This window comes from Schistocerca piceifrons, unplaced genomic scaffold, assembly GCF_021461385.2.
Source record: "Schistocerca piceifrons isolate TAMUIC-IGC-003096 unplaced genomic scaffold, iqSchPice1.1 HiC_scaffold_1870, whole genome shotgun sequence".
Lineage (NCBI taxonomy): Eukaryota > Metazoa > Arthropoda > Insecta > Orthoptera > Acrididae > Schistocerca > Schistocerca piceifrons.
The window spans coordinates 1095069-1119580 of record NW_025727757.1 but is presented as its reverse complement, the minus strand read 5'-3'; the positions used below and the strand labels follow the sequence as shown (position 1 = coordinate 1119580).

The 24512-nt window shown below is 43.3% G+C and overlaps 1 protein-coding gene across 1 annotated transcript in view; it reads left to right on the top strand.

Moving 5' to 3' along the window:
- Positions 1-24512, top strand: part of LOC124741123 (poly [ADP-ribose] polymerase tankyrase-1-like) — a 101803-nt gene that overhangs the window by 40532 nt on the left and 36759 nt on the right. The window contains exons 2-3 of the mRNA XM_047248656.1: positions 58-227; positions 351-398. Of these exons, the coding sequence (XP_047104612.1) occupies positions 140-227; positions 351-398 (136 nt within the window). The 5' untranslated portion in view covers positions 58-139. The remainder of the gene's footprint in view (positions 1-57; positions 228-350; positions 399-24512) is intronic.

Genomic DNA, 24512 nt, shown 5'->3' with positions numbered 1-24512 from the left:
GACAGGTAGTGGCAAAAAAAATGTGTTTTGTGCTCACACTTGTTCGAAAAATTTCAGGTTGATCAGCAGACTGCAAGTTTGGCGAGGTTATTTTGAGAGAAAAGTTCCTTACTTGGCCCGACACCTGCGACCTTCCATCATGTTCTGCAGAGGCTTCAGTTGGTTCACCCGCATTTTTGTGGCGGTGGTCATATTTACTGGCTACAGTCACCCAGTTCCCGTTACAGGTAAAAATTTTACTTTGTTCGATTCATAAGAGTCTGAGTATGATAATGGATAACAATTTATTGTGAAATAATGAACAATAAGTTTAATTTTTTTATGGAGATATTTGCGAATTTCTTTTTCAGAATCCTATACCGGAGTCACCTTGCATACTTCAACAACCGACAACTCAGGTAAGTGTTTCATCCGTTACTACTAAAACCACCTCATGGTCCACGGGGTTCATTTGGTGCTATTTTATTTAATCACGGCAGTCTTATCTGGTGGTCTGAGACGTCCACGCCGGCGCCGTGGGGCGGCGGTCATATTCAAATACAGTAGATTGCTACTTGAATATATCCAGCTTTTATTTTTGAAACAGCGATAGATGATGTAAAATAATTCTGCACTAATTTAATCTTAATAATGTGATATCTCCTTTGTTCAGAATGCTGTCTCGTCCAAGGGTCACACGAACTTGTATTCAGCACTGTTCATTGCTCCTGGATGACAGGCAATACGTACGTCCCACGCTACTGCTTTGCCAGTAGCATAACACCCGTGGTATACGCCGGAGTGAACTTGTTCGGGTATCTGCTTTGGGTCACGTTGCAGACATAAGGATACTGCGAGCGAACTTCGCTACATCATTGGGTATCAGTGTATCATCGCTTTTGGTGTTCTAGAAAGCTCCAGTTCGAATGCCATTTAGTCATCACGTAGCGTATACAGGATGATTTTTACCACCCTATACAGACTCTATGGATTGATCGATGAGAGGATACGGAACAAAAAGGTCTAATGAATTTATGTTTGGAAACGCATGGTTTCCACACCAGACACAAATTATTCATACACTGTTACAAAGACTGCGGCCTAAAACTCGCTGTACTTGCAACGACAGTTACAGTACGTAATGAAAATGGTTTCCGTGTGCCTCAACGTATGCGTGTATACGCGCAGAAGCGTGCTCCGTCCCTCACGTTCAAATCGGCCAGGCTGCATACGAACAGCGTCATAGGCAGGATGAATACGCTGCTCCAGTGTCTCCACATCTGGAGTGTCCTCTGCGTACACGATGCTTCTGAGGTGGCCCCATAACCAGAAATCGCACGGGTTGAGATGCAGTGAACGAGCAGGCCATGCAACTGGAGCCTCTCGTCCGATCCTTCAACCTGGGAAGACACGTTTGATATGCGTCCGTGCGTTAATGGCGAAGTGGGCTGGAGCACCGTCATAACATAACCATTAGAATCATTAATGGCACTTCTTACAGCAAAACGCCCATAAGAAACGCCGATAGTTCCCGCCCATAAGAAACGCCGATAGTTCCCCTCTGTTAGGTGATGTGGAAGGAAGACTGGTCCCAAAATACGGTCGCAAATTATCCCAGCCCATCCATTCCGGCTACACCGATGCTGATGATTCGCTGTCATCGTACCAGAGGGGTTCTGCATACCATCCCACAGATGACTGTTATGAAAGCTCAAGATGCCACTCCACGTAAGGCTGCCCTCATCGGTGAATAGGATGGATGACACAATTCCTGCAATCATGGTTGCCTGGTGAAGCAACCGACGAAAAAACTGCTGCCGATGTGGAATGTCTGTCGCTAGTAACCCCTTCACACGCTCTAACTGCTAAGGGTAGTAACAATCGTCATGGAGAATGTTCTACACGGTCGTCTGGCTTACCCCGTACAGGTCGGTCCATTGCCTGGTACTGACAGTTTTAATCACATTTTTTTCCATGTCTAGTGTCTCTTCATTTCGGGTGCGTCCTTCATAATTTCCTGCATGTTAGGTAATGACGTGCGAGAAAGAGTACGACCCTCTAGGAGGAAAAAATGCATTCTATAAGTATGGCTGCGTGGTGTTGCACTGCAGCTTCTGTAACAAAGTATGATTGAATAAATGGTCTCTGTCATGGGAACCATGCGTTTCTCGATATCATTACAACATTTTTGTTCCTTATCATCCCACTGATCAACCCCTAGTGTTTGTACATCGTAGAAAAAAATCACCTAGTATCTTCCATAGATCCTTACAGTGATAAAAGCAATCTGTCTACGGAACGTAATAGTAAAATGTTCAAAGATGGTTACTAACGCGCCTTTAGTTGCATTATGCTGCACACTGTACGTCTTTTTTTTTTTTTTTTAGAGCTGTACTGATGTTGCAGAGTTCATCTTTGACACGCAAGTGCCAAATGTGACACGAAACCAACAAAATGGAGAATCCGGCAGTTCCCTTGGCTACTTACTCATAATTTCGTATGCAAGCCAACTTCCGCTATTTCCTTCGTGTCCGAGTAAAACCAGATGTGTCAGATAAATTCGGATCTAAAAGTCACGTCCTAACACTTCATATCAATTTTAAACAAGTTATTCGAGTTAACTGTATCAAAATCCGTGTTTGTGTCGCACTATATTCCGTATTTTCGGACGCTGTGTGCCATGAGAAACGAATTTTGTGCTATAGCATCCGTTACGAGCAGCATTTATCCTATATAAAAATTCCGGAGTAGCAATCTCATTCAGTGATACGTTTATCCCATCATTCATTGTATATCAACGTGAATAAATATAAATTTTTGAGAAATTTAATAAGTTACCAGTGATGAGAATTACGTATCTCGTAGAAAATCAGTGTTTTTGTAGCGCTTGTTCTAAGTTGCATGTCGTGTTCCACTCTCTGCATTCACCGCAAAGTAATTATTATCTTGATTTTGTTTTCGACTACAGCCTCTAAAAAATTCAGGAGATTAGTAGCGTTTATAGAAGGTGATGCTGAGGCTGTAAAGGAAATATTGATTTGAGTACGGACTGCTTCAGATATTAACGGTAACTAGTCATACTTCGAGCTTAACTGGTCCAGAGTATAAAAATGAATCTCTTGGCTTAATTTAATGACACTTGTTTACTATTCTGTAAGACATTAAACCAGCCACACTGCAGCCCTACTATGAACACTCTCCTCGAACGTGGGAAGATAAGCGGACGTTCATAAGCTATGATCAGCCGCCTGCAAGCTGCTGTGAGTGGGTGTTTCGGGAGAGTTACCAACAGTCATGTATCCGATATACCACAGGTACCTCACACTATCATATCTTGCTGCCACTTCTACACGAGGTACATGATCTGTCACCGCTCATGCACTTGGCTGTTAGCGGTCTGCTAGTGGTAGTACTAGGCTGCATGAACGGTGGAGGCAGGGACCGGGGAGGAGTCAGCATGTGGTACTCATCACCATAACCAACAAGTATGAGGTGCAGGCTTCCACTGAAATCGAAACTGAGTCAGTGAGACTGACTTCAGCTGTTGAGTAACATGGTATGTGCTGTGTCAAGAAGGGGCAAACATAAAAGGACAGGATCTATTTCCTGTAGGAAGTTCAAATGTACGGCAAGTTAATGTATCCCTTAGGGAAATGCAAAAAGCGATGTGAGGGAACACTAAGTGTATGGCTGGGAGCCTTATTCAGCATGCTACAGAGGCACTTCAGTCAGCCGCTGAAAGGGCAGGGCGCTAACAGCTGCTGACTGTGCTCTGTGGCCACACTTGGATCATTCAAATGGCAGTGAAGGTTGTGAAAGCTGGCCTCATCTAATTTCAGTGAGACTCACAATTTGCTGCAGTGTAAGACTGGTCGTGCATCCCACGTTCTGAATCAAATGGAACGACTGACTCAGAGTTCGAAGGTTCTGTGACAAAGCAGCCTGAAAATTCTTGGACTTGCATCAAGGGGTTGAGTGCTCTATTTACACCCTAAATGGATCAGGTGTGTGGTACACATCAGAGGCTGCTGCTCAGGTAGCTGTTTGGGTGCGGAGTGTACACAACGGCTTTTAGATTAGACTACTCTTCGTCCATTCCAGATAACGATAGGGGCCTGAAAGTGTCAGTAATAGTTTCAAAAAAGTGTCACATACTTGCGAGAGTATTACAGTTCAAGTGATTAACTTCCAAAACACTGATATCAACGTGCCAGGGTTTTAAGCTGCCCCAGTCCAGCTCACATAATACCCAGTACAGAAAGCTGGTGTAAACGCGGAATTGACAGCAGTGAGACACTGATAAAACTTTCAACCTGTATCGACAACATACACTGCGATAGTGTGGCATTTGCCGCAGGTCACAAACAAATTGTACCAACCAAAACAGAAACATAAATTGCGTGTGAGGCTTTCTGGGAAAGACTCAGTATCATGGTGGGCATTAATTTGGAATCAGGTCCCTCCGTCAACTTCTAGACCTACTCCAGATGCAACCAAAAATTATGCAGAAGGCTAAAGCACTGTTATATAAGTTTCCAAGTCACTCTCTCATTGTTGAAATAGATGTTAATTGGGCAACAATCTACTGGTTAAATGACAGTTCAGTAAGGGGTGGGGGAGACAAGACATCTGGTGAAACATTTCTAACTGAGTTGTCTGAAGGTTACCTAAAACAGTCTGTTTGGGAGCCCCCTCATGATGTTGCACCTGATAGTTTCAAAATGACCATACCTCTTTGAGGAAGCTCACACAGAAACCAGTATCAATGACCATGATTTACAACATGCAAATGGCCACTAAAACAACTAGCAGAATACATATATGTTCAGCAAACAAGATAAAGAAGCAATTGTGGCCTATTTGAATACAAAACTCGAAATATTTAGCTCTTGAGAACAACATGTAGAAAAATTGTGGTTGAGGTTTACAAGAACAGTCAGCTGTGCACTTGGTACGTATGTAAAGCAGTTCATGATAAGAGGGACATTCCACGGTCTGCATTCATTTGAAAGAAACATCTAAAGAAAAAGAGACAACTGGTCAATGAATGCTAGGCAAAACGTAGCCCTACATGTAGGAAGATGCTAAATGTATTTGGCTGATGAGAGAAAATTCCGGCCAACCTACTAAGCCTACTGAGTCACAGATAGGCACAACAAAAAGACTCTCATAATTAAAGAAACACTGTCTTTTGTGGTGGAATGACGGTTATGTAGTGCTGGAATGGGAATGGGGAAAGGGATGGATGAGTGAAGACAGTGACTAACAAAGGTTCCCACAACCTGCCTGGTGTCCTCCTTTGTTAGTCACTGCCGTCACCCAACCAGCAGGGTGCCCTGTTCCCATTCCAACACTACCCAGCCATCATGCCACCATCAGCCCAGTCTTTTTATTTCTCTACTTTTCTGCTACTTCCCCTACCTCCACACCCTTCTGCTGCCCTCTGTCTAGCCTGTAGCACTTCACTGTCCACCACCCCACCACCCTGCCGCTCCTCCTCTCCCCACACCCAGTCGCCACTCCCACCATGCACTCGTGCTGCTGATCACAATGTGGTTTGAGTTGCCTGAGACTGCAGTCGTGTGTGTGAGTTGCGTGCGTGCGTTCTTGTGTGTGTGTGTGTGTGTGTGTGTGTGTGTGTGTGTGTGTGTGCGTGTGTGTGTGTGTGTGGGAGGGGAGTGTACGTGTACGCATGTCTGTCGTCTATTGTTGACAATGGCCTTATTGGCCAAAAGCTTTAATTCTGAGAGTTTGTTGTTGTGCTTATCTGCAACTCAGCATTTCAGCTCTATGGTGAGTTGCAAGTTTCCTTTTCGTAATATTGTCACATTCCATCCTGGATTTTTCATAATTTGATTCCTACTAAGACTATTGTAATAGAATAGGAAGGATCTCTCAAAAACAAAGGAAATTCCGGTACTATGTAAAGCTGGTACCAAAGTTAGTGTTCAGACACTCGTAGACTGGGTAATGACAGCAATTAAGAATAGCAAAACAAAATCAGAAACTCTGAATTAGTTTTCCGAAATGTTTGTTTAGAGATGGTACTGTGGGGTATTGCTCCAATTTGTGACGATGACAGATACAGATGTAGAATTAGTGTCACTAGTGTTGAGAAACAGCAGAAATTTAACAAGGCTCCAGAGCCTGATGGACCCTCTATCAGATCCTACACCGAATTTGCGACTAAGTTAGCGCCCCTCTTAACCAAAATCCTCGTACAAATAACACAACAATAAATTGTGACTCTCTATCACAAATAACAGTGGCCAGTAGTTGGGAGAAGTCCGAGGAGACACCCATCAAGAAGAGGGGCAGCGGGAGTCATTCACAAAACTACCGCATAATATCTTTGCCATCCATTTGTTATAGGATTCTTGAACATATTCTGAGCTCAAACGTAATGAGGTTCCTTGAATAGAAGGACCTCATTGCCAATCAGTATGGATTTCGAAAATAGTGACATTTCTTTCATGACATTCTTAAAGCCATAATCAAGACAGTAAGATAAATGAAGTAATTTCGGATTTTCGATAAAATCATTTGACTCACTACCATAACCACACTTATTACCAAAAGCCAGATCATATGGCGTATGATGCGAAATTTGTGGCTTAACTGAGGATTTATGTGGTAAGGAGGACTCAATTTATCATACACATATTTAAATGTACGTCGTATAGGGTGAGTCCGTTGAGGATATCTTTCAGCATACCTTCAATGCAGAGAAATTGGTGTGGACAATGTAAGTGTATTGGGACTCGCAGGTTCTGTTATATATTAATCGTCTTGCAGCAATTTAATAGTTTTAGAATTTCGTGGGTGATGCAGTTATCTATAATGATGTACTATCTGAAGAATTCTGCACAAATATTGAGTAGGATCTTGATAAAAAAAATATAGTCACCAATGAAAGAGTACAGCTTGTACCAGTTAATTCATACATATCTCTGGGTGTTACAATTTAGGACATCAACCGGAACGATCATGTGCTCTCAGTTGAAGATAGGTGGAAGGCTTCGGTTCATTGGTAGAATACTAGGGTGATGGGATCAGTCCACAGAGATGATTGTTTACAATTGTCTCATGTGACGATACCGAGAATATTGCTCTAGTGTGTAGGAACCGTATCAAATAGGACTGGCAGCAGGTATTGTAAAGACGTAGAGAAGAGCAACACGAACATTCAATGCTTCTTTGATCCATGAAGAAACTGAACTGGCACACTTTGAAGATAGACAGAAACTATTCAAATAAAGCCCACTCTAAAAGTTTCAAGAAGCTACTTTACGCCTCGAATCTAGCAAACCCACAGGTGTCGTGAGGATGAAATTAGCTGAATTACATTAGGAGGTACCCTCTGCCATGCACTTAAAGTGGTTTTCGGAGTATGGAAACAGATGTATACGTAGATGAACAGAGTTGATGGGGTTATCGAACAGAAATGTAAGATTTGTGTTTGAGAAATGGTCTAAATTCAGTGGAGAGTGGATTGAAATTAAGAACTATTAGTTTCTAATATCTCCTTTAATCAATGGCCGATTTTTCAGTCCATTGTGGATCCCATTATTCTGGATTACGAGAAAATTTGCTGTCACGCATACTTGAGAACCCCACACGACAGTTTCAAGCGAGCTCTCGTAGCGATCACTTTTTGATGTGCCCCCGTGCGTTGGCTGTGTTGCGAGTTTGACGATTCGCACTCTACACGTTCTTATAAGTCTTTTGGTACTTGTAGCGTCGTTATCGTAGAGGAAGAGCTTATAGTGTGAGATCCACCAGAGTTATACACCTCAACCTAGCCACACCTTCACGATGGTAGTCATCGTCAGTTAACCTTACAGATCGCCGATCCTTCTGACACTGTCCTGGTCATACCACCACACTAACAGGTTCATTCTTGACACCAGTGCAGCAGGCCATTAGCAGCAGAAGAGCAGGCCATATTACTAAAATGCTCTGTGCCGACTCTCTAATACTATCCCAGACTGTGAGGTACCGGGTTCAGATCCCCTTCTGCTGTTGGCACAGTGCTGAAATACAGAGAACACTCTCGGGGTCATCCTTCGACCCCCCCCTTTCCCCACCACCCCACCACACATTTGCTCGGTCGAGTGTCTACAGTGTGAGTCACTAACCATTTCCACCACTTGAATAGTGTGATAGAGCCTGAAACGTTTGTCGGACAAAGGGTGCATGGGACGATGGGGGTGATAACATGCCGTTGGTTTTTTGTTGCTTGGTGGAGTCGTGTCAGAGATATGAAGGTCAATTTTGTTTCTTTAAATAACATGCTACAGTTTGGTACTTATTTTATGAAAGCGGCTATCGAGGTGAACCCAATGATGTGTAAGTTCTTTGAAGGTCAACAGGGTCACAAAGGTAGCATGAACGTCAATTTACAGAAGGTGTTCGAATGGCTCCAACCTTCTTATCATGGACTGAGTGGAATTGTCATCACATCAGCAAAGCACCAGCTCTGACATTTCTCTCTTGAATATCTTAGGTGTAGTAGGAACGTCTTTATAAATAATGTCTTTTACGAATCCACACACGGAAAAAATCCAAAGGTGTCAGGTCTGGCAAATGAACCCCTACGCATCCAATCCAACAATTGGGGAATTGTCCCTGCAGCTCATTTTTAGCCATCATCGAAAAAGGTGCTGGACACCCATCGTGTTGATACCACATTCTGTTCCTCGTTCCTAAAGGTATTTCTTCCAATAACACATCTAATGTTCCTTGCAGGAAGGTGGTGTACTTCCTACCATTAAGATTTCCTTGGATGAGTAGGGGCCTATAATTCTGTCCTCCAGCATCCCACACTATAGATTCACCAACCACGGTTTTTGGTGTGCAAGTTGCCACTGCCAACATGGATTTTCAGTTGCTCAATTATGAATGTTATTCAGATTAACATGTCCATGAACGTAGCCGCGTCAGTAAATAAAATCAAATTAATATATCTGTCATCCCTCTAAAAATGAAGTTGAGCCCGTCGGCAGAATTCAATGCGACGCATACAATTGGTAGCAGTTAATTCTTGGTGGAGGCGGTTATGGTGACTGATGATCTTAGAAGTTAAGTCCCATAGTGCTCAGAGCCATTTGAACGGCTATGGTAAGGATGAGATTTATGTCGATACGTACCAAGTGCACAGCTGACTGTTCTTGTAAACCTCAGCCACAATTTTTCTACATGTTGTTCTCAAGAGCTAAATACACTCCTGGAAATGGAAAAAAGAACACATTGACACCAGTGTGTCAGACCCACCATACTTGCTCCGGACACTGCGAGAGGGCTGTACAAGCAATGATCACACGCACGGCACAGCGGACACACCAGGAACCGCGGTGTTGGCCGTCGAATGGCGCTAGCTGCGCAGCATTTGTGCACCGCCGCCGTCAGTGTCAGCCAGTTTGCCGTGGCATACGGAGCTCCATCGCAGTCTTTAACACTGGTAGCATGCCGCGACAGCGTGGACGTGAACCGTATGTGCAGTTGACGGACTTTGAGCGAGGGCGTATAGTGGGGATGCGGGAGGCCGGGTGGACGTACCGCCGAATTGCTCAACACGTGGGGCGTGAGGTCTCCACAGTACATCGATGTTGTCGCCAGTGGTCGGCGGAAGGTGCACGTGCCCGTCGACCTGGGACCGGACCGCAGCGACGCACGGATGCACGCCAAGACCGTAGGATCCTTCGCAGTGCCGTAGGGGACCGCACCGCCACTTCCCAGCAAATTAGGGACACTGTTGCTCCTGGGGTATCGGTGAGGACCATTCGCAACCGTCTCCATGAAGCTGGGCTACGGTCCCGCACACCGTTAGGCCGTCTTCCGCTCACGCCCCAACATCGTGCAGCCCGCCTCCAGTGGTGTCGCGACAGGCGTGAATGGAGGGACGAATGGAGACGTGTCTTCTTCAGCGATGAGAGTCGCTTCTGCCTTGGTGCCAATGATGGTCGTATGCGTGTTTGGCGCCGTGCAGGTGAGCGCCACAATCAGGACTGCATACGACCGAGGCACACAGGGCCAACACCCGGCATCATGGTGTGGGGAGCGATCTCCTACACTGGCCGTACACCACTGTTGATCGTCGAGGGGACACTGAATAGTGCACGGTACATCCAAACCGTCATCGAACCCATCGTTCTACCATTCCTAGACCGGCAAGGGAACTTGCTGTTCCAACAGGACAATGCACGTCCGCATGTATCCCGTGCCACCCAACGTGCTCTAGGAGGTGTAAGTCAACTACCCTGGCCAGCAAGATCTCCGGATCTGTCCCCCATTGAGCATGTTTGGGACTGGATGAAGCGTCGTCTCACGCGGTCTGCACGTCCAGCACGAACGCTGGTCCAACTGAGGGGCCAGGTGGAAATGGCATGGCAAGCCGTTCCACAGGACTACATCCAGCATCTCTACGATCGTCTCCATGGGAGAACAGCAGCCTGCATTGCTGCGAAAGGTGGATATACACTGTACTAGTGCCGACATTGTGCATGCTCTGTTGCCTGTGTCTATGTGCCTGTGGTTCTGTCAGTGTGATCATGTGATGTATCTGACCCCAGGAATGTGTCAATAAAGTTTCCCCTTCCTGGGACAATGAATTCACGGTGTTCTTATTTCAATTTCCAGCAGTGTATTTCTAGTTTTGTATTCAAATAGGCCACAATTGCTTCTTTATCTTGTTTGCTGAACATATATGTATTCTGCTACTTGTTTTAGTGGCCATTTGCATGTTGTGAATCATGGTCATTGATACTAGTTTCTGTGTGAGCTTCCTCAAAGAGGTATGGTCATTTTGAAACTATCAGGTGCAACATCATGTGTGGGCTCCCAAACAGACTCTTTTAGGTAATCATCAGACAACTCATTTAGAAATGTTTCACCAGACCCCCACCTCTTACTGAACTGTCATTTAACCAGTAGATTGTTGCCCAATTAACATCTATTTCAACAATGAGAGAGTGACTTGGAAACTTATATAACAGTGCTTTGGCCTTCTGCATAATTTTTGGTTGCATCTGGAGTATGTCTAGAAGTTGACGGAGGGGCCTGATTCCAAATTAATGCCCACCATGATATCGAGTCTTTCCCAGAAAGCCTCACACGCAATTTATGTTTCTGTTTTGGTTGGTACAATGCAAATGCCACAATGCAAATGCCACACTATCTCAGTGTATATTTTCGATACAGGTTGAAAGTTTTATGAGTGTCTCACTGCTGTCAATTCCGCGTTTTCACCAACTCTCTGTACCGGGTATTATGTGAGGTGTACTGGGGCAGCTTCAAACCCTGGCCAGATTCCCTTGTGATTTGACGTGAACTAACACATGAATCTCGAACCACAGTGGAAAGAGTACCAAGTTCCGTTTCCTCGTTAGTAACTTTCCTTCACCTGATATGCTTCCGATACGTTCAATATCCAGTTGTTCTCTATTTATCATACACATATTTAAATGTACGTCATATAGGGTGAGTCCGTTGAGGATATCTTTCAGCATATAAGTCTTTACCTCTCACTGAATTTCGTTGGCACTCCCCGTAAATGAGAAGCATATCGACTTGTTCTTCGAAGGAATACATCATACACATTCGCTTGATTCGACAATATTAGTGCTGTATTGCGAAACCGTCGTATGGTGTTTACATGTGACAGGCACGTTAGATGGATATACTATATTCGGCGAATATTTACTATTTGCACGATATACGAGAGAGAGTTGTCAGAGTATGTGCTTCTCTAAGTGGTGATGTGGTAAGGAATACCAATCAATCCATGATAAGAAGATTGCAGTAATGCATTGATACCGATGGTCATCACGTGGAACACCTTCTGTAAATGGACGTTCATGCCACCTTTGGACATTCATTGACCTTCAAAGACCTTACTGTTACACATCATTGCATTCGTCTCGATAGTCGTTATCTGAAAACAAATACCAAACGATAGCATCCCATTTAAAAGAAAAAACAAAGTTGACCTTCATATCTCTGACACGACCCTATCCAGCAACAAAAAACCAACGTCATATTGTAGCCCCTATTGTCCCATGCAACATTTGTCCCACAAACTATTTAGCTATTGTCATACTTCCGGAGTTACTTTAGGTGGCATCAGTTAGTGACTCTCCCTGTACAAACGGTACATTCGATCTGATGCATGCCCATACTTCCTCCTCGTAGAGAACTTAGATAAGAAGAATGGTAAACTCAATAACATTTTTCTGGTTTTGTGACTGCATTGTAGGTATATAAAACTGCTGACGTTTCGGTCGCTGTTGCATATGTCCTTCTTCAGGGTGTTTTTGCTTACAAAACATTAAACAATAACACACTGCAGAAGGTCACTTGCAACAGTGACAGAAACATCGGTGGTTTTACAATGCAGTCACAAACCCAGAAAAATTTTACTGGCTGTGACAATGGCTGCGGAAGACTACAGTTATATTTAACATTGTTAAACTCTATCTGGTGTTACTGGCCAAGCTGTTGCATGCCTGTAGCTCTCATTTAAGGCATGACATTATCAACATTAGCCTGCCAGGCAGAAACAGAGTTAATATAAGGCTGAAGTCCGCAGTGGCTGCCAGTAGAGTCCTCCGTTCTCAAAGTTCGCTGTATGTATCGCCACCTTCCTGCTTCATACATAGCGCATTATTCGCCATGTTGGTGTTAATTCGACAGACGAGCAGATAGGCGACGAAATGCAGAGCCTGTACCATATCGCAAGCACCAAATGCTAAGTCAACAAACATCATTTAAATCCGGAATTAAATGTGCTGCTTCCAGTCTGCGTGGTAATTTTTCGATCACAAACTACCCTCACATGTTGCTGTCTTGGGGACCGACCATTCTGTCGAACCTGTATCACTGTTACAGATATTGTCTGTATTTGTCTTGCGTCTTATGTAACTTCTTTGCTCGTTTCTACTTAATACGGCTTCTGTATGCCATGCTCTTTAATGTAACAACGACCCAGCATTGAAATCACTCGAAAACAACTTAAAAATGAGCAGCGGATGCATTCATAAATCTGATAGAATGGCAATTGAAAATCAATTGGAGAGACGAGATTATAGGTGGTGCGCATGTGTGGCTATTCATCCAAGTAGCGTTCCATACCCGAAAACGGCGGTTCAGCCTTATGCAACCTGACTAATGCACATTTTCGTCATCTGTGTCGGTGGAACATTTTACAAAAACAAGAAAACGCCACATAAGGACTGTGTAAATGTGAAAACACAGTTTGTTTTTGCTGTATAAAAAAATGTATACTTCTCTTTCAGCTCTAAAAATTAGCCAAAGCTCATAGTGTTTTAACAATGAATGTAATATTCTGAAACACAAAAACTAAATACGTTAAAAATCAAAAAACATTTTCTGCTTGCACAACAACTCATTAAGTTTTCAAGACGTGTGGGTAATGTGCAAACGCCTTAAAATTGTGGGAAACTGACTACTTCAAACGAAAACTATTGAAAATATTAGAAACTAATTTATTTTATATTGAATTTAAATTAGACAAAAACATTTTTAAACGAAACAGTAATAGAAAAATGCTTCATATGCGAAGTTCACTTGCAAAATTGGCATATGTTAATATCTCCTTCATTTTCGGCACGCAAAGAGTGACTCCACTCCTCACACACTACACATTTAATCTACAGTTCTCCCCGAACGTCTTTGAAAAATGCGCCTCCACGAAAAACACAAATGGCATCCTCTTCAGTAGGTTTTTTTCCCCAAATGGGAGATCCAAATCTGACTCGCCAGAAGAGACATTTGGTGCATTGGGCTCTTCAACTGAATCATCAGATAACTTAAGCCGTTTTCTGCATGGTTTTCTAGGAGTAGCTTCACGTTTTTTCTTGCTTTTGGCAGGTGCCTTAGGAAGCTTCTGCTTACCCTTCATTAAGGGGTCTTCAGGACGTGTTTTATAAGGCGAAGATGTCAAAACAGCTCTGTTGTAAACCTTCCTCTTTAGAGGAGGGATTGGCGTGATGTCTTGTGCAGACACACCCGTGTTTGGTGAGATATTTGACGACAATGTTGACCTTCTGCTTTCTCTTTGGCCACCTTCACTTGGGCTGTCAGTTGTCACAGATCTGAATGCGTTTTGAGTGTTTTCTTGTCTGAGGTCATTACTTCCACTTGGAGATGCTGGATTCTCATCAGGTCATCTCACACTTCTGGCCTCATCTAAAGCCGACGTTACAGCTATAAAGTCGATTTACGCAAAAACAGTCCTGTCACATGGGAAAATTCCAGTCTCCAAAAATCATTTTGCAGCAGTTGAGCCAGTCTGGCACTTTATGTAGGCTTTCCCAAACAACACAGATATGTCATATGGTCCTAAGGGCTGGCTACTGTGCTGCAACCATTGACGAACAAAGCGTAATACGTTTTTAGAGTGCCCATAAAGGTCTTATCAAGCGGCTGAATTTTATGAGAGGTGTGAGGCGGGATGCTTACGATTGTAACATGGTTCTCCCTTGCACGTTCTGTAATTTGAAGGTTTCTGGCATGACTGTTATGCCCATCAAGAATTAACAACACAGAAGATTCTTTTGAGGGATGTGCCTTAGAGCCGGCCGGTGTGGCCGTGCGGTTCTAGGCGCTTCAGTCTGGAACCACGTGACCGCTACGGTCGCAGGTTCGAATCCTGCCTCGGGCTTGGATGTGTCTGTGTGATGTCCTTAGGTTAGTTAGGTTTAAGTAGTTCTAAGTTCTAGGGGACTGATGACCACAGATGTTAAGTCCCAAAGTGCTCAGAGCCATTTCAACCATTTGTTTTTTTTTGTGCCTTAGAAATGAAGTTGTCAAACCACTCTCAGAAGAGCTCAGTTTGAATCCACCCTGAAGGATGGCATTTACCAATTACCCTTAAGGCTATTATAGTCTTAATCATGTTTTCAGCATCCCACTTCTTCACAATAACTCTTGCTTTCCCATCAGTTAGCTTTCGTGGCATCTAGAAACAGACGCAAAACGTATTAGAAGTAATGTATTTGATGTTGGTATTGAGGAAACGTTTCCACAAAGCCATCCTATGTATGCTTCCACATTACCTACACAATGGCCATTTTCAATTTCGGTAGATTACATTAAGCAACTATCCATTTAAGGTTGACAAAGGACTGCTAAAACCTTCTATGCACCTCCCTTTAGAAGCTATCAGTAAAGAAAGATAACTAAAAAGTATGTAGATAAATATAATACCACAGCTTCCCTCGAAAAAGGTTTAGAAAATGCACGAACGTAAATTGCATCACTGTCACAGCGCCTGTTGCTCAGCTGACTGCTAACCCTCTACCATGACAAACAGGAACTATTGCCACAATTTCTGGCTGCCCAACTAGAGTACAACACTCTGCACGCCAGGTACTAGACGTTCCCACATTACCCACACGCTTCCACATTTGCACCCCTACCTCTATATATGAACGTTTCTTTATTTGTCCCTCCTTCGATTCTATACCATTCGATTATTTGCAATTAAACTTTGCTGATCTGTTGTGTGTCAACAAACAGAGACTTTTGAACTGTATTAAAGTTGTTTAAGGAAAATCTAGAAACTGTAAGTGTCGAGAATAGAACACGCCAAGAAGAAACAAGAGCAATTATTGATAAAAGTGAAGCAAACATTTTAGCAGCAGTAACACACAATGCAAATGTAACTGAGAGGCATCTCGGAAGTTGCCAGCTTTCAACTGAATGCAAGTGGCGGCAGGCGAAAACGCTATCCGTCTGTGCAGGTGCGCCAACATTGAGGCGTTACCATAGACGTCTACTCATATTTTATTTTCGAATGTGTGGTGCGCTGTCCTTTCAACATATTTGTGTGTGTCACATTGTTCAGCGGCAGTTCTTGCATTCCCGTATGTATGACGTATGTGAAATGAGTTAAACATAGATTTTTCAGTTCGTGTCAGACGTAACAAGTGGTATTAATTATAAACTTCAAACTGCAGCTCGGCATAACACAACTGACTCCATTTTCTCTTCTTTTTACAAACTAATTGTAATAGTTTCCGCGAAGCAATACTTTCACTATCAAGCGAACCGGATGGTGCAGTCGTTACCAAATTGGTTCCTTATTAGGGAAGACGAAGGTGTCGAATGTATGTCTGAGCATCCAGATTTAGGTTTTCGTGATTACCTTAAGTCTCTCCTGGCAAATACTGGAGTGGTTTCTTTGAAAGGGAACTGCCGGATTCGTTCCCCGTCGTTGAAACATTCCGACTGTGTGCTCCGCCTCTAATGACCTAGATCTCGACGGGACATTGAGCCCCAATTTCCTCCCTTCCTCCCTTCACATCAGATTTTTACAAAGAGCTATTGGTCAATGTAGACCTCTAGCACGGAAGAAAAAGGAATCACGAACCGCAGAAACAAACGAGCAACGTGAAGTAAGAATGGAAAGCAATCGACTACGCGCTTTTCGATTCAGACGAACACTGCATACCGATCTATATCTTGGTGCATTAGACTGTGGTGCTAATTATGATTTGAGGCATGACACAGGTGGGGTTATCGTAAAAACTGATAATTGTAACTTGTAGTGCCATCTAAAATGAAACACCAGCAATGCTCTGAGCAGGTGGATAAGAGAAACAGACGAAATTACATTCATCACCCTCAACATTACCATTGTTAGTGACAGGTGACATAACCCTATCGAACATTTGTTTGCACAAATGACCACTCAGGTTATTTTAACATACAGGGTGTTTCAAAAATGACCGGTATATTTGAAACGGCAATACAAACTAAACGAACAGCGATAGAAATACACCGTTTGTTGCAATATGCTTGGGACAACAGTACATTTTCAGGCAGACAAACTTTCGAAATTACAGTAGTTACAATTGTCAACAACAGATGGCGCTGCGGTCTGGGAAACTCTATAGTACGATATTTTCCACATATCCACCATGCGTAGCAATAATATGGCTTAGTCTCTGAATGAAATTACCCGAAACCTTTGACAACGTGTCTGGCGGAATGGCTTCACATGCAGATGAGATGTACTGCTTCAGCTGTTCAATTGTTTCTGGATTCTGGCGGTACACCTGGTCTTTCACGTGTCCCCACAGAAAGAAGTCACAGGGGTTCATGTCTGGCGAATAGGGAGGCCAATCCACGCCGCCTCCTGTATGTTTCGGATAGCCCAAAGTAATCACACGATCATCGAAATATTCATTCAGGAAATTAAAGACGTCGGCCGTGCGATGTGGCCAGGCACCATCTTGCATAAACCACGAGGTGTTCGCAGTGTCGTCTAAGGCAATTTGTACCGCCACAAATTCACGAAGAATGTCCAGATAGCGAGATGCAGTAATCGTTTCGGATCTGAAAAATGGGCCAATGATTCCTTTGGAAGAAATGGCGGCCCAGACCAGTACTTTTTGAGGATGCAGGGACGATGGGACTGCAACATGGGGCTTTTCGGTTCCCCATATGCGCCAGTTCTGTTTATTGACGAAGCCGTCCAGGTAAAAATAAGCTTCGTCAGTAAACCAAATGCTGCCCACATGCATATCGCCGTCATCAATCCTGTGCACTGTATCGTTAGCGAATGTCTCTCGTGCAGCAATGGTAGCGGCGCTGAGGGGTTGCCGCATTTGAATTTTGTATGGATAGAGGTGTAAACTCTGGCGCATGAGACGATACGTGGACGTTGGCGTCATTTGGACCGCAGCTGCAACATGGCGAACGGAAACCCGAGGCCGCTGTTGGATCACCTGCTGCACTAGCTGCGCGTTGCCCTCTGTGGTTGCCGTACGCGGTCGCCCTACCTTTGCAGCACATTCATCCATCACGTTCCCAGTCCGTTGAAATTTTTCAAACAGATCCTTTATTGTATCGCTTTTCGGTCCTTTGGGTACATTAAACCTACGTTGAAAACTTCATCTTGTTGCAACAACACTGTGTTCTAGGCGGTGGAATTCCAACACCAGAAAAATCCTCTGTTCTAAGGAATAAACCATGTTGTCCACAGCACACTTGCACGTTGTGAACAGCACACGCTTACAGCAGAAAGACGACGTACAGAATGGCGCACCCACAGACTGCATTGTCTTCTATATCTTTCACATCACTTGCAGCGCCATCTGTTGTTGAAAATTGTAACTACTGTAATTTCGAAAGTTTGTCCGCCTGAAAATGTACTGTTGTCCCAAGCATATTGCAACAAACGGTGTATTTCTATTGCTGCTTGTTTAGTGTTTATTGTCGTTTCAAATATACCGGTCATTTTTGAAACACCCTGTATTCACACGCAGACATTCATAGGATGAAGTAAAGGAACTTAGGTTCACTGGTGGGTCATCACCTGAATGTCATAATATTTTCTGCGCCTGACATTAACCAAACACAGAAGTTCTGAATAATTTTCATCGCCGATCATCATGGTTTTGGAGAGACACGCTTCTGAATGTATTCCGTTGAACGGCAAAGTAGAAGAGTGTCACAGGCATACATTTCTATTTTATTGACCACAAAATCCAGGCAACTTCACACTGATCAACAGAATCACACATACCCGAAGTCGAATTGACCCATACTTAATGGAAGTCTTCAACAAAAACATGATTTATAGTCCATATGACTTCTGCAACAGCGATTATCCCTGCATGCCTGTCGGGAAATGCCGGAAAAGTAAGAAAAGATGACTGTCGGCGAGACTACACCTGGCAATGATACCAGTTTTGTAGTCGACCTTTGACTGAAGATACCGAAAAATCGATCACTTTAAAACTATGTAACGATGATACTGAAGTAGTTAATCATTACGATATACCACATTCACCGTCGTCCTCGAAAACGTACAAGTCTCACACCAACAGCGAGTAGTGGAATTTGGCAATTTGGGAAAATGTTAAATCCAGCCTAGTCTCGGATCGCTAGGCAACACTCAGACAAATCGTATTAGTGAGTTTTATTACGAAAGGAAAAAAGTTTGTCAATTAGACAGATGTGTCGCAAGCAAAGGGCGACATGAAAAATACGCAGTGATCTTCAGTATAAACGCCGGCCGCTGTGGCCGAGTGGTTCTAGGCGCCTCAGTCCGGAACCGCGCTGCTGCTACGGTCGTAGGTTCGAATCCTGCCTCGGGCATGGATGTGTGCGATGTCCTTAGGTTAGTTAGTTTTAAGTAGTTCTAAGTCGAGGGACTGACCTGAGATGTTAAGTCCCATAGTTCTCAGAGCCATCTGAACCATTTTTTTTCAGTATAAACAATCCTAAGTCGCTGATATACTAGTGCCTAATCTCGAAGTTGCTGTGGAACTCGCCGACCTTGAAGCTACCACTCAGTTGGACCGCGACCACTCGGGCGCGGCGCTAAGTCGTCTTGGCGTAGGGGCCGCCGCTCTCACGTTGTTATCCTGGAGAAGCGTCGGCCAGCGTGCGAGTCTCACAGCCATCTCCTCTCTATCGTTCACGACTGGTATACCGGCGCTTGACTTTACGCTGGAGCAGGAAACATCGGCGAACAAGTTGCAATGCCGCCAACAACGTAGAGCAGTTCCAGGTCGTCCTAGTTTGTAGTCGTCCGACGGGTTAGGCCGCTTGCATACTGGTCACCCAAACAATGCAGAATGCTTTTGTTTACGATTCAGAATAACGATGTCAGTGAAGCGATTTATGTTCCTGTTATCTGCTTTCAGATTTCAATATATGAATTCTAGGGAAGGAAGAAGAACTAATGGACGCGCTACTCTCACTCAGAAATATTTGGAAATTTCATTCTGAACTGTCAAAAAAAAAAAAAAAAAAAGAAAAATAGCTGCTCAGAATATTTGACAGTTGATGAACTGCTTTGCCCTTTTAGAGGGAAATGTTTTTTCAGGGTTCATATGCACTCGAAGTCTGCTAAATATGGCATCAAGATTAAGTGACTTTGCGACGCTAAAACACACTGTTTATACAATGCTTTTATCTACACAGGCAAAGCAATTACTAATAAAATAAGCCATCTTTCAGTTCCAACACAGAATGTACTGCAGCTTGCAGAACCTTTATTTGGAACAAATAGAAATATAACTGCCGATAATGGGTTTTCTCCTGTGGAGCTCGTTGACAGACTGATTTAAAATGGTCGGACCTTCATTGGAACGATGAACAAAATTAAAAGGGAAATACCACCAGAATTTTTAGCCAATAAACAAGGGGTAGTAGGATCTACGTTAGTTGGTTTCATGCAGGATAAATCATTGGCATCTTGTGTCCCTAAGAAGGATCCAAGCGCAGTTGTGATCTCATCAATGCACCATGACAATTCAGTCAATGAAAGTAGTGGAAAACATGAGATAATTGAATTTTACAACAGAACGAAAGGTGGTGTTGATACATTCCATCAGAAATTCGCCAATTATTCAGTCTTTACAAGAACATTCAATGTTACGAGTGCAAATGGATTTGTATTATGGGAGGCATCAAATGATGGAAAACGTATGAAACGTAATAATTACAGAAAAGAAATTGGACTAAATTTGATAAGGCCCTTTATCACTGAAAGAAAGATTCTTCATGTTCAGTAGATTTGAGAGTAGGATAGATAATTTTCTAGGGGCAGCTGATAAACCACAAAATGACCAATGACCAGAAAATTCGCCTTGTAACCAATGTGGATCACGAAAAAGAGGAAAAGTTTATTTATGTGGTCCTAAAACTGACCGCAAACAATCACAAAAATGGGACACTTGTTTTAAATTCATCTGTAAACGGCATGCAGTAAAAGCAGTGTTGTGTACCAAGTGCCGCTCTTCGTTCAGGTACTGATACAGATAACATTTGGACACCTCCATGTTTCGTTTTCATTATTTTTGTTTCTGACTGATGGCATGTAGAGTCGTTATTTATGTTAAGCGGAGGTTATGAGAAACCCCACCGTATATCTAGGTTTTTTTATGTAAGCACTCATATAGCATTCCAAAGTAACATGCTAAAAATTCTTATTAAATATAAAACATAGGACTTAAAGTTAAACAAATAACACGATATAAAATTTTTCCTCAATAAAAGTTTATTTATATTTGAAATAAAATTTATTTTAACACAATCATTAGGCATTTACATATGAATTATATCTTTTATTGGGATTGTGTTGAATTTTTATTCAAGGGTCCATTTGGACCCGCGATTTTAGTTACGTTCGTTAAAATATCGCTTCCAGTTAAGGGTTAACATCGATGCATTCCAATAATCAAAATCCGAACATTCGATTCACGCCAGACCTCTATAACGAGGTAATGGTTTCGATGGACGACATATGCTTATCAGTCCCTAACAAACTATTGGGAATGACTGCCCCGAATCTGCCTCAAACAACGTTTTCGTTCACAATAAGCAGCGGCAAACACTCTATAACGTTGACTAATTGGGCACATCTGTTCAAACGAATCTTCTGGGATTGGTTCCAGAACAACATATAGGCTATGACACAACCATGCGTACAATTACAAGTCAATGTCGTTGATAGTATATCCTACATGCCCCAGGAGGCAAAATCAGAGCGTTGTCCGTTTCATTTATTTTGAAAAACATATGGTGGGAATAAAGTAGTACCCTTGCAGCTGCGTCATCTGGAACTGCAGCAACTGTTTTCGATAGTGGCCAAACATCGCTTTCAGCAACAAAATTACTGTCGACTTTTCAATCAGTGCGATATCTCCATCCAGTACCCACAAAACTACCGTAATGGGTACAGAACTCTAATCACGTCAGCTCATTATGAGGGACGAATGCACTACAGAGCATAAAAGACTTCGTCGTACTCTCAGAGTTGAGCCATTTTGGTGGCGCATTTGTCTTCTTGTCTGCTGCTTCTGGACAAAGCTCTATCAGTTGTACCTCATCCAGAAGCCACTGATGAAGTGAAAGCACTTCTCAAATTATCGGTATTATAGAAATATGTGCAGAACTGACTTTGAAGACGAATATCAATGAGAAACAGCTACATGATGCATTTGCGTAATGTAGCACAGATGTTCTATATTTGGAATGGAAGAGTGACAACCGATGAATCAACACAATGCATCACATTGGCAACGAACTTCCGCAAAGCCACAGCAATCAGATACAAAGTTATGCTCAAATTTTTCAAAATATCCCACAGAATTACAAAAATTGTGAGATGGGCGATCCAGTTCTTTGTACCCAACTATTCCTTTAGAGATATTTCTTCTTATTGAATTAGTTGGATGAACCAGTCGAAATCAGCAAAAAACAAGAGCAGTAATAAAAACCCACAAACTAATAATTAGAAAACTGTGTTCAGATGTGTGTGAATGCCTAAGGGACCAAACTAAGGTCATCGGTCTCTAAGACTTATACACAACTTAAACTAACTTATGCTATGAACAACACACACACCCATGCCCGAGTGAGAACTGGAATCTCCGGCGGTAGGGTCTGTGCAGTCCGTGGCATGGCGCCTAAACCGCGCAGCCACTCCGCACGGCAATAATTAGAAAGTCATATTTAATAATTTCATTGCCTACAAAACTGAATACAATGATGATGCTTGTGGGTACGCCAGGAGCCTCACCTGTGTGTGTCCAACAACTTGTTGCAAGGCTTTTCAGGTGAAGTCAATTCAGCGCCTACGTGTCGATTGGGATGAAATGATGTTGAAGTCAACACAATACCCAGTCCCTGGGTGGAGAAAGTGTCAGCTATGCCTCATTGACCATTTTTTTACCATATTTCTCACATTCTTGACTATAAATAGGCATACAAAGAAAAGAAGAAGTTAGTACCATCGCCACTCTTATCCTAAACTTAATAAGAAGCCCCCCCCCCTGACAAAAAAATCTCCTCAACTTCATGTGTAGCCCCAGTTAATATGACACCATTAACGTTTATCAGAGGGGAAGGAGGATACAGCGAAGTTCTTTTTTAATTGTGTTTTTAAGCCATCTCCGCTGCACCAGCACTTCCCCATGTGGACTGACGATAGCCTTCAGCATCATTGAGAGAAAATCTGGGTGGTAAAGATGCGTTAGCAAATCACTGACGCATAGCTTTTCACAAGTGTGTATGAATAACTGTTCAGGAGATAGATTCTGTAAAATGGAGGAAAGGAAGGTATGTCGCTGTTCCTAGCATGTATGATCCAGCTGTGAAGGTGGTTACAGAAAGCACCCTTGAGAATGTCCGATAAATATTGTTGGTTCTTAGAGTTCTTGACAACTGCACAATGACAGTCATTAAGGTACTGCCACAAATCGACCACCACCAAACAGGTACTAGCCAGCATGTCCGCTAATCCGAGCTTCTGATTGAGTCTTAGTCCACAGGAAACAGTTCATAGCTGGGAAGAGAAGCTTTTGGGCTGTGATAATGTCAGGAGTCGTGTGAAATAAATGCCGACATCTGCTGGACCAAAGGCTAAACATTACTCGCCTGGCCTTCACAGCCATCGTTGTAGGCCACATGTGGTATATAATGGCGATGCTACGAGGTGTATCCTGGATAGAAGCGACTCCAATACCTGCTTCCCAATAACCATCATGTATCAGGTGTACTGGACATCTGACGCAATACAGCATTCCACGCAACAAGGGGTTGTTTCTCCTCAATCCCATTCAGCAGAAGCTACGATTGCAAGTGAGGCATAATCTTGGCCATCGGTAGATGTGGAGGAAGAAGCGGGGTCCAGATGTAGTTGTATTCATGAAAGAAATAGCTCCAGCAGGGAATGGACGTTGGGACTGGTCAATAAGCTGATCAGACAAGTCAAAATACGTTGCCACATCTTGACATCCAAGAATTTAAAGACAATTGCTTGATGTTGGAGATGACAAAGACTGAGGCCTCCTTTGCCCTTCACAAGGGTGGGGGACTCATAGCTCACCTTAAACCACATGCCAGTGTGGATAACTTGTGTCTATCCATTGACGGCAGGATGGGAAAAGTCTGGGCCATGCGCAGGATTTGCGATGCAACATAAATGTTTGCATACTGTGTCCATTGTAGATGTGCAGGGTTCAGATTCAGTGGTAAAGGAGCTCTGCCCGGATCCAGCATAATAAGCGCCTATTGTTAAGGGCGACAAAACACACCAAGTTGACTGTAAAAATTAATGCGTAGACATGTTATCATGTCACGGACCTGCAGCAGAGTAACGCATTCAGCAGGCGGTCCACGTCTTATAGGCAATGAGCGAGATTTGAAAATGTTAATGACACTGTCTAAAGCAATTCCCTAGTGCCCCACCCACTTCAGTGTTGCTTGAACATCGTTTCTGTTGCGCAGGACAAGGACCAGGTCGCCCACAGACTCAATGAGGAGCTGGCGGAGGCCGCAAAGTAACAGTTCCATGGCGAGAAAGTACAGGACCTTGGAAGAGCATCTGCCACACCAATCCTTGTACCAGCATGGATGGCATAAGTCGACGATCATATAGGATCCAAGATGTCGCGCAGCAGAGCTGTCTGGGAATCCCATATTCTGCATCACTACTGCCATATAAGAGTGATGAACCCTTTCGAATGTGTAGCTGAAATCAAGGGAGGCCAAGA